Source organism: Salvelinus alpinus, chromosome 3, assembly GCF_045679555.1.
Source record: "Salvelinus alpinus chromosome 3, SLU_Salpinus.1, whole genome shotgun sequence".
NCBI classification, from domain to species: domain Eukaryota; kingdom Metazoa; phylum Chordata; class Actinopteri; order Salmoniformes; family Salmonidae; genus Salvelinus; species Salvelinus alpinus.
Window position 1 is genome coordinate 85,334,047 of NC_092088.1, and position 16,259 is coordinate 85,350,305.

At 41.4% G+C, this 16,259-nt stretch overlaps 1 protein-coding gene across 18 annotated transcripts in view; it reads right to left on the reverse strand.

Annotated features, from left to right (window-relative positions):
- Window positions 1-16,259, reverse strand: part of LOC139571467 (neurexin-1a-like) — an 865,000-nt gene that overhangs the window by 847,892 nt on the left and 849 nt on the right. For all 18 annotated transcript variants that reach the window (XM_071394377.1, XM_071394372.1, XM_071394379.1 and 15 more), the window contains exon 2: window positions 14,191-15,628. In XM_071394377.1, the coding sequence (XP_071250478.1) occupies window positions 14,191-14,905 (715 nt within the window). In that variant the 5' untranslated portion in view covers window positions 14,906-15,628. The remainder of the gene's footprint in view (window positions 1-14,190; window positions 15,629-16,259) is intronic.

Sequence of the window (16,259 nt, forward strand, 5' to 3'; positions counted from 1 at the left end):
AAACCTGTTTCAGTCTTCAAGAGAATTGAGACTGGGATGGAGGTTCACCTTCCAGCAGGACAATGACCCTAAGCATACTGCTAAAGAAACACTTGAGTGGTTTAATGGGAAACATTTACATGTATTGGAATGGCCTAGTCAACGCCCAGACCTCAATCCAATTGAGAATCTGTGGTATGACTTAAAGATTGCTATGCACAAGCAGAACCCATCCAACTTGAAGGAGCTGGAGCAGTTTTGCTTTGAAGAATGGGCAAAACTCCCAGTGGCTAGATGTGCCAAGCTTATATAGACATATCTCAAGAGACTTGCAGCTGTAATTGCTGCAAAAGGTGGCTCTACAAAGTATTGACTTGAGGGGGTGAATAGTTACGCAGGCTCAGGTTTTCAGTTTCTTTGTCTTATTTTTTGTTTGTTTCACAAGAAAAAATATTTTGCATCTTCAAAGTGGTAGGCATGTTGTGTAAATCAAATGATACAAATCCCCCCCAAAATCTATTTTAATTCCAGGTTGTAAGGCAACAAAATAGGAAAAATGTCAAAGGGGGTGAATACTTTAGCAATCCACTGTGCCACAGCATTCTGCAGCGATACGCCATCTCATATGGTTTGTGCTTAGTGGGACTATAATTCGTTTTTTAACAGGACAATGACCTAACACACCTCCAGGCTGTGTAAGTACTATTTGACGAAGAAGGAGAGTGATGGAATGCTGCATCAGATGACCTGGCCTCCACAATCATCCGACCTCAACCCAATTGACATCAACCCAAATGGTTTGTTATGAGTTGGACCGCAGAGTGAAGGAAAAGCAGCCAACAAGTGCTCAGCATATTTTGGAACTCCTTCAAGACTGTTGGAAAAGCATTCCAGGTGAAGCTGGTTTAGAGAATACCAAGTGTGCAAAGCTGTCATCAAGGCAAAGGGTGGCTACTTTGAAGAACCTTACATTTTAAATATATTTTGATTTGTTTAACCTTTTTTTGGTTACTACATGATTCTATATGTGTTATTTCATAGTTTTCATGTCTTCACTATTATTCTGCGATGTAGAAAATAGTAAAAATAAAGAAAAAGCCTTGAATGATAAGTTTTGTCTAAACTTTTGACTGTTACTGTAACATTTCCCGCCACCATAATTATCTTGACAGGTGTTTGGCTCTTTGACATCTTCTTTACCACATACTCCTTTGTTAATTACAGTATTTTTATAGCGTTATTCATTTTGACAATTTGTTGAAAGACAACTACTTTTCTGCCAAAGTCACATGGACTAAATGTAGTTCCAGACAGCTTCTTTGAGATGTCACTCCCCCCCTCCCCTTCCAACTTATTTTTACTGTTCCCTCTCCTCTCCTCCCTTTTTTCTTTCTCCTATCCCTGTGCTTCTCCTCTCCTCTCTTCCCTCTCATTGCCTTCTCTCCTCACTACTGTCTCCAACTCCTCTCTTCACTGTAGGAAAGTACGTCACCACACCTAGGTTGGACAGAATTGGGTTACCACATTCGCCGCCATGCTGCTCAAAAAATAAATCCCAAACCACAGCATTCTATCAGAATGAATCACTTCAGAGAAAATACTTAATTGTGGCACAACATGTTGGAGGCCACTTTAAAACAGATTGTATTATGTTAATATGACATGGCAGATTATCAGTATTTCTCAAATGAAATGTCAAAGGTTTGTGCACGATTTCAAAAAGTCACGAATTCTGTGTCTTTTTTTCAGCCAGTCTGAGTAGTATTGGCTTGTGCTATGCTGGCGATTTCAATACAATGAAGTATCTTCCTATAGTATACAATGAAGTATCACATACCATCACCACCATCACCATCACCACCATCACCACCACCCTCACCATCACCACCACCACCATCACCACTATTACCACCACCACCTTCATCACCACCACCACCACCAACACCAACACCATCACCACTATTACCACCACCACCACTACCATCAACACCACCACCATTACCACCACTACAATCCCCACCACCATCACCATCACCATCAACACCATCACAACCATCACCACCATCAACACCACCACCATCGTCACCACCACAACCAACATCACCACCACCACCAGCATCACCACTATTACCACCACCACTACCATCAACACCACCACCATTACCACCACTACAATCCCCACCACCATCACCACCATCACCACCACCACCACCATCACCACCACCATTACCACCATTACCACCACCACCACTACCATCACCATCACCACCATCAGCACCACCACCATCCCCAATAGGATACCTCAGTCTTATTCTGCCCTCTCATAAAACAATTAAGAAAAACGTTTTCACCTTTTTTTCCTACTGACTTTGCTGACTTTGCTGATTTCCTTTAATGAGGAAAAAACATACTTACTTTGACTTTGACATGTGGTTGTCTCACATAGCTATCTTAAGATGTAGGTTGTAAGTTGCTCTGGATAAGAGTGTTTGCTAAATTACTAAAATGTAAATTTACAGTACCAGTCAAAAGTTTGGACACACCTACTCATTCAAGGGATTTTATTTATGTTTACTATTTTCTACATTGTAGAATAATAGTGAAGACATATTGGCATTCTCTCAACCAGCCTCATGAGGAATGCTTTTCCAACAGTTTGAAGGAGTTCCCACATATTCTGAGCACTTGTTGGCTGCTTTTCCTTCACTCTGCGTTCCAACTCATCCCAAATCATCTCATTTGGGTTGAGGTCGGGTGATTGTGGAGGCCAGGTCATCTGATGCAGCACTCCATCACTCTCCATGGTCAAATAGCATTTACACCTGAAGGTGTGTTTTGGTCATTGTCTTGTTGAAAAACAAATGTTAGTCCCACTCAGCGCAAACCATATAGGATGGCGTATCGCTGCAGAATGCTGTGGTAGCCATGCTGGTTAAGTGTTCCTTAAATACTACATACATTTCAGACAGTCTCACCAACAAAGCACCCCCACACCTTCACACCTCCTCTTCCATGCTTCACTGTGGGAAGCACACATGCAGAGATCATCTGTTCACCTACTCTGCGTCTCACAAAGACACAGCGGTTGGAAACAAAAATCTAAAATTTGGACTCATCAGACCAAAGGACAGATTTCCATCGGTCTAATATCCATTTCTCGTGTTTCTTGACCCAAGCAAGTCTCTTCTTATTATTGGTGTCCTTTAGTAATGGTATCTTTGTAGCAATTCAACCATGAAGGCCTGATTCATGCAGTCTCCTTTGAACAGTTGATGTTGAGATGTGTCTGTTACTTGAACTCTGTGAAGCATTTATTTGGGCTGCAATCTAAGGTGCAGTTAACTCCAATGAACGTATCCTCTGCAGCAGAGGTAACTCTGGGTTTTCTTCTCCATTGGCAGTCCTCATGAGAGCCAGTTTCATCATAGGACTTAATGGTTTTTCCGACTGCACTTGAAGAAACTATCAAAGTTCTTGGAATTTATCCAGATTGACTGACCTACGTGTCTTAAAACAATGATGGACTGTCATTTCTCTTTGCTTATTTGAGCTGTTCTTGCCATAATATGGACTTGGTCTTTTACCAGATAGGGCTATCTTCTGTATACCACCCCTACCTTTTCTCAACACAACTGATTGACTCAAACGAATTAGGGAAAGACATTCCCCAAATTAACTTTTAACAAGGCACACCTGTTAATTGAAATGCATTCCAGGTGACTATCTCATGAAGCTGGTTGAGAGAATGCCAAGAGTGTGCAAAGCTGTCATCAAGGCAAAGGGTGGCTACTTTGAAGAATCTCAAATATAACATATCTTGATTTGTTTAACACTTTTTTTGGTTACTACATGATTCCGTATGTGTTATTTCGTAGTTTTGATGTCTTCACTATTATTGTACAATGTAGAAAATAGTAAAAATAAAGAAATACCCTTGAATGAGTAGGTGTGTCCAAACTTTTGACTGGTACTGTATATACGACCAAACCGATCAAATTTGATTTAAACTTTATTTAGCCAGGGAGACATTTGGAAGTAATTTGTAAAAGGAAATTCCACTATATCAGATAAGACCACATCATTGAAACATCCGTTGATCTTCTTATGGTGATGTTCTTACCAGATCTCCTCTGCCACTCAACTGTCATGTCTAGTTGACTCTGCTACTGTAGCACTGGAAGCCCAGTCTGTACCATACCTAATGAAATGTCTGAGAACATCAACAAAGTTGCAGTTGATGGTTTGTTGATAATTTGCTCTTTTGAGCATCTGTAGACCATATGTAAGGGGACTCACAAAATAATGTGCAACCAAATGTAGACAGCAAGACAGCTGAGTCTGTCTGGGACACTTTGTCATAGAGCCAAACAAAGAGGTGTAATGTGTTCACACTTAAACATATGACACATAAAGCTTCCTTCATTATTCAATGTTTTCATGTTTTCATGTTTTTACTGCATCAGGGATAGTGTATACAGACGTTTAGGCTTTACAGCCTTCTTCTGTGTGTAGGTACAACTTTATTTAATTCAAAACAGTATTTGCAAAAAACTACAGATGAGTTGCAGGTGGTTCTAATCAGGGTTGCCATTCATCTGCCAATCAGGGATGTGGCTTTTCTGGTCTACTTGTATACAAATTAGCTACAAAGAGATACAGAATTCCAGTATAGGCTGTGGGAGCGGTCACGAAGGACAACCCAGGTGTTCGCTCACCTAAATACATCACATAAATTCATGAGATAGCCCACCACAAAGGACATCAGGCAAAGCCGCTCATGAAAATGTGCGGCTAACTCATAAACGACATGCAAATTGTGATATGGTCAGTGCTCTTGTATAACAGTCTAAATGTGGCTTAAAACTTCTTAAGGCTAGGGGGCAGTATTCGGAAGTTTGGATGAATGAGGTGCCCGTAGTAAACTGCCTGTTACTCAGGCCCAGAAGCTAGGATATGCAAACAATTGGTAGTATTGGATAGAAAACACTCTAAAGTTTCCAAAACTGTTAACAAAATGTCTGTGAGTATAACAGAACTGACATAGCAGGGGAAAACCTGAGGAGAATTCATCTGACTTTTTTTTTTAAGGTGACACCATTTAAAATGCCTTTCTATGGGAAAATCAAAGGAATACCTCCCAGATTGCAGTTCCTAGGGCTTCTAGTAGATGTCAACAGTCTTTAGAAAGAGTTTTAGGCTTGTTCTTTGAAAAATTAGCTAGAATTTGTAGTTCTTCTAGGTGGCTCCCATTTTGGTTGTAGTATTGTGACACGTGTGGATGAAAGCACACACTTCGTTTTTTATCTCCGGTAATGAACATACTATCCTCCGTCTTAAATGTTATTGTTTATTTACATATTAGGGTACCTGAGGATTGATTAGAAACGTTGTTTGACTTGTTTGGACAAAGTTTATTGGTAACTTTTGGGATTCATTTGTACGCATTTAGAACGAGGGAAACCGGTGGATTACTGAGTCAAGCGCGCCCACTAAACTGACTTTTTTCTGATATAAAGAAGGACTTTATCGAACAAAAGGACCATTTGTTATGTAGCTGGGACCCTTGGGATTGTAAACAGAGGAAGATCTTCAAAGGTAAGTGATTTATTTTATTGCTATTTCTGACTTTCGTGACGCCTCTGCTTGTTTGGAAATTGTTTGTAATGCTTTTGTATCCGGGCGCTGTCCTCAGATAATCGCATGGTATGCTTTCGCCGTAAAGCCTTTTTGAAATCTGACAAAGCGGCTGGATTAACAAGAATTTAAGCTTTTAAATGATGTAAGACACTTGTATTTTCATGAATGTTTAATATTACGTCATTTGTATTTTGAATTTCGCGCCCTGCAATTTCACCGGATGTTGGCCAGGTGGGACACTAGCCCAAAGAGGAAGGAGGTGAAATCTAATTCTTCGTTTAAACCATGCGAAAATATAGAACTGAATGTATATATCCTCATGGCTTCTCTATGGAGTAATTGTTGTCATAGTCATAGGGCCACCAGCCATCCAAATGTCACGATGGACCATGAGAGGTACGAAACTATGGAAATATAACGTATCATTCATCATCTGTCACCTTGAGACTATTGCCCCATTTATATAGGTATTGAGCGCTGGTCACCTCATATTGTATTCATATACTGTTGTTTACTTACTGTGTATGTCTCTACTGTATTCTCCACATAGCTCATCCTAATATACCTACTACTGTACATACCATTTTCTTTTCCAGATTCTTTACTGTTTATACACACAATGTATTTATATTCTGGATTCTGATACATTCTATACTGTCTATAAACACCATGTATTTATATTCTGGATTCTGACACATTCTATACTGTCTATACACACAATGTATTTATCTTCTGGATTCTGACACATTCTATACTGTCTATACACACAATGTATTTATATTCTGGATTCTGATACATTCTATACTGTCTATACACCCCATGTATTTATATTCTGGATTCTGACACATGCTCAATCTAATATACCTACATTGGGTTCTTATTTTTTTTTTACAGATTTTGTTTATGTGTGTATTTGCATTGTATTTGTGAGACATTCTACTGCCCTGTTGGAGCTGGTAACATAAGACATTCTATTGCCTTGTTGGTGCTGGTAACACACAACATTCTACTGCCCTGTTGGAGTTGGTAACATTAGACATTCTACTGCCCTGTTGGAGCTGGTAACACACGACATTCTACTGCCCTGTTGGAGCTAGTAACATTAGACATTCTACTGCCCTGTTGGAGCTGGTAACATTAGACATTTTACTGCCCTGTTGGAGCTAGTAACACAAAACATTCTACTGCCCTGTTGGAGCTGGTAACATAAGACATTCTACTGCCCTGTTGGAGCTAGTAACACAAGACATTCTACTGCCCTGATGGAGCTGGTAACATAAGACATTCTACTGCCCTGTTGGAGCTGGTAACATAAGACATTCGACTGCTCTGTTGGAGCTGGTAACACAAGACATTCTACTGCCCTGATGGAGCTGGTAACATAAGACATTCTACTGCCCTGTTGGAGCTGGTAACATAAGACATTCGACTGCTCTGTTGGAGCTGGTAACATAAGACATTCTACTGCCCCGTTGGTGCTGGTAACATTAGACATTCTACTGCCCTGTTGGAGGTGGTAACATTAGACATTCTACTGCACTGGTGGATCTGGTAACACCATATATTCTACTGCTCTGTTGGAGCTAGTAACACAAGACATTCTACTGCCCTGTTGGAGCTGGTAACATAAGACATTCTACTGCCCTGTTGGAGCTGGTAACATAAGACATTCTACTGCCCTGTTGGAGCTAGTAACATTAGACATTCTACTGCTCTGTTGGAGCTAGTAACATTAGACATTCTACTGCCCTGTTGGAGCTGGTAACATAAGACATTCTATTGCCTTGTTGGTGCTGGTAACACACGACATTCTACTGCCCTGTTGGAGTTGGTAACATTAGACATTCTACTGCCCTGTTGGAGCTGGTATCACAAGACATTTTACTGCCCTGTTGGAGCTGGTAACACACGACATTCTACTGCCCTGTTGGAGCTAGTAACATTAGACATTCTACTGCCCTGTTGGAGCTGGTAACATTATACATTTTACTGCCCTGTTGGAGCTAGTAACACAAGATGTTCTACTGCCCTGTTGGAGCTGGTAACATAAGACATTCTACTGCCCTGTTGGAGCTAGTAACACAAGACATTCTACTGCCCTGATGGAGCTGGTAACATAAGACATTCTACTGCCCTGTTGGAGCTGGTAACATAAGACATTCTACTGCTCTGTTGGAGCTAGTAACACAAGACATTCTACTGCCCTGTTGGAGCTGGTAACATAAGACATTCTACTGCCCTGTTGGAGCTGGTAACATAAGACATTCTACTGCCCCGTTGGTGCTGGTAACATTAGACATTCTACTGCCCTGTTGGAGGTGGTAACGTTAGACATTCTACTGCACTGGTGGATCTGGTAACACCATATATTCTACTGCTCTGTTGGAGCTAGTAACACAAGACATTCTACTGCCCTGTTGGAGCTGGTAACATAAGACATTCTACTGCCCTGTTGGAGCTGGTAACATTAGACATTCGACTGCCCTGTTGGAGCTGGTAACATTAGACATTCTACTGCCCTGTTGGAGCTGGTAATATTAGACATTCTACTGCCCTGTTGGAGCTGGTAACATTAGACATTCTACTGCCCTGTTGGAGCTGGTAATATTAGACATTCTACTGCCCTGTTGGAGCTGGTAACATAAGACATTCTACTGCCCTGTTGGAGCTGGTAACATAAGACATTCTACTGCCCTGTTGGAGCTGGTAACATTAGACATTCTACTGCCCTGTTGGAGCTGGTAACATTAGACATTCTACTGCCCTGTTGGAGCTGGTAATATTAGACATTCTACTGCCCTGTTGGAGCTGGTAACATTAGACATTCTACTGCCCTGTTGGAGCTGGTAACACAAGACATTCTACTGCCCTGTTGGAGCTGGTAACATAAGACATTCTACTGCCCTGTTGGAGCTGGTAATATTAGACATTCTACTGCCCTGTTGGAGCTGGTAACATAAGACATTCTACTGCCCTGTTGGAGCTGGTAACATAAGACATTCTCCTGCCATGTTGGGGCTGGTAACATTAGACATTCTACTGCCCTGTTGGAGCTGGTAACATTAGACATTCTACTGCCCTGTTGGAGCTGGTAATATTAGACATTCTACTGCCCTGTTGGAGCTGGTAACATTAGACATTCTACTGCCCTGTTGGAGCTAGTAACATAAGACATTCTACTGCCCTGTTGGAGCTGGTAACATAAGACATTCTACTGCCCTGTTGGAGCTGGTAACATAAGACATTCTACTGCCCTGTTGGAGCTGGTAACATAAGACATTCTACTGCCCTGTTGGAGCTGGTAACATAAGACATTCTACTGCCCTGTTGGAGCTAGTAACACAAGACGTTCTACTGCCCTGTTGGAGCTGGTAACATAAGACATTCTACTGCCCTGTTGGAGCTAGTAACACAAGACATTCTACTGCCCTGATGGAGCTGGTAACATAAGACATTCTACTGCTCTGTTGGAGCTAGTAACACAAGACATTCTACTGCCCTGTTGGAGCTGGTAACATAAGACATTCTACTGCCCTGTTGGAGCTGGTAACATAAGACATTCTACTGCCCCGTTGGTGCTGGTAACATTAGACATTCTACTGCCCTGTTGGAGGTGGTAACGTTAGACATTCTACTGCACTGGTGGATCTGGTAACACCATATATTCTACTGCTCTGTTGGAGCTAGTAACACAAGACATTCTACTGCCCTGTTGGAGCTGGTAACATAAGACATTCTACTGCCCTGTTGGAGCTGGTAACATTAGACATTCGACTGCCCTGTTGGAGCTGGTAACATTAGACATTCTACTGCCCTGTTGGAGCTGGTAACATTAGACATTCTACTGCCCTGTTGGAGCTGGTAACATTAGACATTCTACTGCCCTGTTGGAGCTGGTAATATTAGACATTCTACTGCCCTGTTGGAGCTGGTAACATAAGACATTCTACTGCCCTGTTGGAGCTGGTAACATAAGACATTCTACTGCCCTGTTGGAGCTGGTAACATTAGACATTCTACTGCCCTGTTGGAGCTGGTAACATTAGACATTCTACTGCCCTGTTGGAGCTGGTAATATTAGACATTCTACTGCCCTGTTGGAGCTGGTAACATTAGACATTCTACTGCCCTGTTGGAGCTGGTAACACAAGACATTCTACTGCCCTGTTGGAGCTGGTAACATAAGACATTCTACTGCCCTGTTGGAGCTGGTAATATTAGACATTCTACTGCCCTGTTGGAGCTAGTAACATAAGACATTCTACTGCCCTGTTGGAGCTGGTAACATAAGACATTCTACTGCCCTGTTGGAGCTGGTAACATTAGACATTCTACTGCCCTGTTGGAGCTGGTAACATTAGACATTCTACTGCCCTGTTGGAGCTGGTAATATTAGACATTCTACTGCCCTGTTGGAGCTGGTAACATTAGACATTCTACTGCCCTGTTGGAGCTAGTAACATAAGACATTCTACTGCCCTGTTGGAGCTGGTAACATAAGACATTCTACTGCCCTGTTGGAACTGGTAACATAAGACATTCTACTGCCCTGTTGGAGCTGGTAACATAAGACAGTCTACTGCCCTGTTGGAGCTAGTAACATAAGTATTTCACTGCACCTGCTACAACACCTGCAAATCTGTTTAAGCGACCAATTAACTTTAATTAGATTATTGTAATTCTATGTATATATATATATGAAACGGTCTAATGTAGGCTACATCACCATCATGGGTGTATCAGCATAAACCATCCCCTCAAACAAATAGAGGAGTGTTTTTAAGTAGCACCTGAGAGTGGGTTCCTATTTGGGTTCCCAACCTGTGACTGCTATTCCAGACATATTCTAATGAGATCATGTTGGCTATGCTGGAGCTATATGCACAATACAATGAAATGTACTAAATTGTCTATATCAAATTGGGTGCATAAACTACCCCCACACCCCGAACCAAGGGAGCCCATGAGAGATGGTTCCTATTTGAGTTTCCACCCTGTAAGAGACTGCTCTCATCTGGGGTGATATTCCTCTCAGGCTGCACTCCTTCACTCCTTCACTCCTCCAGGAGTCAGTTATATATTTCTGTTCAAGCCCCCAGAATAAGTACCACCAATTGAACATAGTATCTGCTGTGAGAAGAATTTTTGAGGTGTGGCCTTAAAAATGTGTGACAATTTCAAGCAGCGCTACTGGTGATATTTAAGGCTCACAATTGATTATGACAGCGATTTTGCCAGGGGAGGCGCACAGTAGCCTAATCAGTAGCCTATAACCAATGTTTTATTAAAATCTAACGAACAATAAAACAGTCAACAGACATTCCTATTTTTTCTTTATTTTGGACACAATTTTTTCCCATGCAGCTTGTGTGAATAGTTTGGACTATGTGCGATGCCCGTTGAATGAAAGGTGTCAGTGACTGTAGGAAGTCTGTTTAGGAACAGTTTTTCCTTGATCATTTTGTAAAAAATTGGCTTTTTCATCTGTTGGACCTAACTGTCAAACCAATCCCTGTCCTTGGATACCCTATCTGCTTGTAGCTTAGGCTATTTGCCTGCTAGTTTGTTTACCTTTCACGTGGCAAAGTCACTTATTATAATGGTTAGGCAAGGTCCAATTGTCCATGGTTCCAAGATGCAGTTGTCCATGGCTCCAAGATGAAGTTGTCCATGGCTCCAAGATGCAGATGTCCATGGCTCCAAGATGCAGTTGTCCATGGCTCCAAGATGCAGTTGTCCATGGCACCAAAGGTCCAACTGTTTATGGCTCCAAGATGCAGTTGTCCATGACTCCAAGATGCAGTTGTCCATGGCTCCAAGATGCAGTTGTCCATGACTCCAAGATGCAGTTGTCCATGGCTCCAAGATGCAGTTGTCCATGACTCCAAGATGCAGTTGTCCATGGCACCAAGATGCAGTTGTCCATGGCTCCAAGATGCAGTTGTCCATGACTCCAAGATGCAGTTGTCCATGGCTCCAAGATGCAGTTGTCCATGACTCCAAGATGCAGTTGTCCATGACTCCAAGATGTAGTTGTCCATGACTCCAAGATGCAGTTGTCCATGGCTCCAAGATGCAGTTGTCCATGACTCCAAGATGCAGTTGTCCATGACTCCAAGATGCAGTTGTCCATGACTCCAAGATGCAGTTGTCCATGGCTCCAAGATGCAGTTGTCCATGACTCCAAGATGTAGTTGTCCATGGCTCCAAGATGCAGTTGTCCATGACTCCAAGATGCAGTTGTCCATGACTCCAAGATGCAGTTGTCCATGACTCCAAGATGTAGTTGTCCATGGCTCCAAGATGCAGTTGTCCATGACTCCAAGATGCAGTGCATTTTCGAAATACAAATTCAATGTGTGTAGACTAATATATCCATGTTGAAGCCAACAACAAAAAACTAGATAGGCTACATGTTTGTTGTATCTAGGCCTATTGTAGGTTTAATGTATACTATTTAATAAACTATCTTCAGTGAATAGGACAAACATCCATGCCTCCTGCCATAGAGCCCTTAGGCCTACGCGTGCACACAGTGCCTTAGGCTCATGGAATTAGAGGTGTGATTTATGACATCATGCTTCTGACCCCGATCCTATTTAGAACTATTGGTGTTGGTTTAAAAAACAGATTGATTGTTTTCTGTTTAATTTGTTTAAAAAACAAACTTGTTAGAAAGATTCACCATCCATGAAAACATATATGGCTCAAATGCAATTGTGGCTGTTATGACCTGTAAGATGGTTCCAAGATGTTTATAAAACATGACATGTGTGAGCAGTATAATGGTGAGTGGACCTTAACACTTTCTCTGTACCATGGATCTTTATCCAGCTCCTGTGAAAAGTGTGAATGTGTGTAAAACCCTCCATAGCCTGTTGCCTTGTCTGTATTATACGTCCAAGGCGTGCAATTATGGTGCCTGGAACTGTATTTAAACATTACCTATTTAAAACAAGTCGTTTCAATTTAATTCGAAATTGATTAGAATTATACAATGTTTTTTAGGCCTTACCAATAGCCTATCCAATTTAATCTTGCTCATTGACTATGTTTGTCATGTCCATGTCCAGACTACAATTTACATTAGACCTAGCCCCTATATCATTGTAAATGCTATAGCCTATGTTTAACAATGTAGTTCCATATTAAAGAGATGCAATTAGAGTGATGTTGACTGTAAACATGTTCAACATATTAGGACATATGAGGCAAGCAATTTAACAAACTAGGCTATGATGGGCTGACATTCGAATTGGAGTTGATGACAACACAATACATGACCATAAATACACAACTTGAAGCTATCACATATTTAGCAATGGAGCATGTTCTGATTGGCCATATAGGAGCCAAGCCTTGACACACCCACAACTTGTGGATTCATCAAAACCCAGCCTTTTTGCTCCACTGCCAGCTACTGCGCCCATAATTTTGGCTGTGAAAATAGCTGACATACCCCTGAACCTATAACGCTACCACCAGCGCTAACATTTACCATTGTGTTAGAGTTGTTAAAATAAAGCCCAAAGTGTGTATCCCTATGGGCCGTGGTCATAAGTAGTGCACTATGTAGGGAAAATGGTGCCACTTGGAATGTAACTTAAAGCTAATATGGTCTTTATACTTCATCAACAAAGCCAACAAAGTGCAACAAGGAAATGACAATAACAGAAAATAGAGCAGCTCCAAACAGTAAAACTATTGACATTTCCAACCTCTGCCTTCAAATCACAGGACAATCTGGTCCAGCATTGCACCAACATCTATAGGCCAAGATTCAGCCACAAAAGCAACTGAACAATGTATGAAGTCCACTTTCTTCTCTGAAATTCTAACCTTAAAATCAAGCAAAATGTCACCAAGAAACGGTTTCTTGTGTATTTCATATTTCATAAAACTACTTAATTTATAATGCTTAGATGATGCTATTGTAATCACTCATCAACAAACAGTAGATCAAGTAGAGGTAGCATACTTAACAAGGTCTGCTACATTATACTATGCAATGCACAACGTACTGCATATAGGTACTGCATATATTATTAATATACGTGCATATCATGTCCTTCATCTTCTTCTAAATGCGTATTACTGTTTATGACTTGAAACATTCAGAAGGTGCTAAAGTCATTGGAGATGAAACAACTTCATAGGTCAACCATTCCCCTGGTGACCTTTTCCAGGTAGAGGCAAGACACCTTAGAGAATGAGGAACACCTGCATGTTGGGCTAATGAGCCCTTGCAGGCGCACAACCACTCATTAACAACCTTAGAAACAACTATGACGACATATGTTAAAAAAGAGTTGTATAATGATGAACGTATTTTGCACTGGGAATGATTGAATAATTAGTTAGGTCCTACAGACGTATAGGTCTGTCGGCCTTGTATAGAGGAAGGGATGGCGTGCATTTGCTGTAAACTGTAAGATTATTATTATCCAACCTCTCTAAATGTTGGAAAACTATCAAAGATCATGTTGTGTTGTTGTTTAGATAAAGGGGAACTGTAGAGTATTGTTAGTAAGCCTAAGCCTGGCAACGGTCCAAAAGGGAATCCAGATATCTTACCGTCGCTGCAGTCCTTGCCCTGGTATCCAGTCTGCGAGCAGTCGCACTTGGGTTCGTGGTTAATGACATTACAGACCCCTCCGTTTAAACACATGTTGGCCGCCGCACTGCAGAGGTCGTTAATGACCCCCGCGCTGTTTAGGAGAGCCGACTCTGTCTTGTTGACCTTTACGTCCGTTATCCATCCAGTAAAAGGCACTTGGTCCTTGACAGCAGCCAACGTTAACCGTAAAGCCACAGAGCGTAATTCCGGCGGTATTCCCCCAAGGAAAAGGTAGCTGAAGACAGTCATATCCTTTCTTTTCGACTTCACTTCGGCCCATTTCACTTCTTTGTCCACCATTAGCGTCGTGTTTTTAAAGTTTCTCTTTATTGTCACCGTGTGCCACTGGCTGTCGTTCACGGTGGTGTTGGTTAGAACCGTTGCAGGCTCAGCGCAGAAGATGGAGAATCGAAGACTGAGTTTACCATTGTGTATTAGGAGTTCTAGAAAGTCACAGAATCCCTCGTCATCGAAGTACACTAACAGCCCGTGGGAACTCTTGGTTTTCATGTTGAAGCTCATTTCACTCTCGCAACATGCATTCCACATTGGAAACCTGGCCCACTGGCCCTCTGCACCTGTAAACTCCATAGAGGCCCCTATGTCTACCATACAGCAGACGAGAAGGCATACCCATATTAGATGGGCTCCATGCCGCATTGCAATAACCATGATGTGGCCAAATTGTTCTTTAGGCCTAGATAGCCTACAATACCGCTAAATCAGATTTCAGACGGGATTTTATTTTATCAAGCTAGAAGTTAGGGCTGAGTATGATGTAATACACGGACTGACCACTAAGAATTGTGAATATGAAATGACACATTGTAAACCTTAACCAATTATGTCGTTGTCATATCCTACCAGCAAGCTACAATAGTCTGCCGGAAAAATATATAATCGTTGTGTATTGGTCCACTTCTCTGTCGCCCCTAAATCCGAACTCCTCAGTCTTAATTTTTTTTTATTCGGTCAGACGATTTCCTTTCTTTTATGATTCAGATTTTCTTCCAAAACAGTTGATGTTGATTCAGAAATCAAATAACCATTTGCTCTTCTATATGTCTTAGTTTTGGAACATGCATAATGGCTACTTTCGGTCGGTGAGAGGCAGCTAGAGCGCACCAGCCGGTTCTACTGCTGCTCAAATGGCATCGATAACCCTCCTATTCACCCCAAGAAGATGTAGCCGGCATCCGGAATCATTGCTTTTGGCTTCTCATCCTGCATCCTCCAAAACGGGCGCTGAAAAGACCCTTCCAAAACGGAATGGTTGTAATTGGCTGATTGATAAGCGTTGGGCGCCAAACAAGCCAATTGTTCCCCCTCCCCCCTCCCCCCAAGGCCAGTCTCTGATCCAGAAAGCTTCGGCTTATAACATAATGAGAAGATGATCTGTAAAAAAGAAAAGAAAAATAAGAATGGGCAGGTCATTATTCCATAAGTGTATCGGAATTATAAAGGTTGTGTAGAGAAGTATTTCTGCTATTCCAGAGAATCCTGCATATCAATTAACTGCTAGAATCTTGTTTTTGTCGGTTTCCTCGTTATTTCATCTACCTTTTAACTCAGCTTCCAACAGAACTATGACAAGCGCATAATTGAATATTGAAATGATTTTGGAAATGTATTGGAAAGTATTGGCATGTATTTGAATATGCCCAAATATACAGAGAAGTGTATTTTCAAATATAAATATTTTAATACTCCGTGTATTTGAACCTACGTCTGTTTAGTAATATGGGTATTTGAAATGCAATTGGAACAAGCAGGCTATCTGAAAATAGTTTCAAATAGCCTAGTATCATGAGAGATTATTTGAAAACCGATCAAATACTTCAAATATAAGTAATTGAATTCGGACACATTATTTAAAAATACTCAAATACACAGAAAATAAGTAGGCCTATTTAAGATGCAAATACCTAAATACGCATGCATTTGAACCCAGGTCTAGACGGGCCAGACAGAAAGTGGCCTTTCATTCAAACCTAAAAGAAAACCATCCAAATAGGCTACCCCGTTT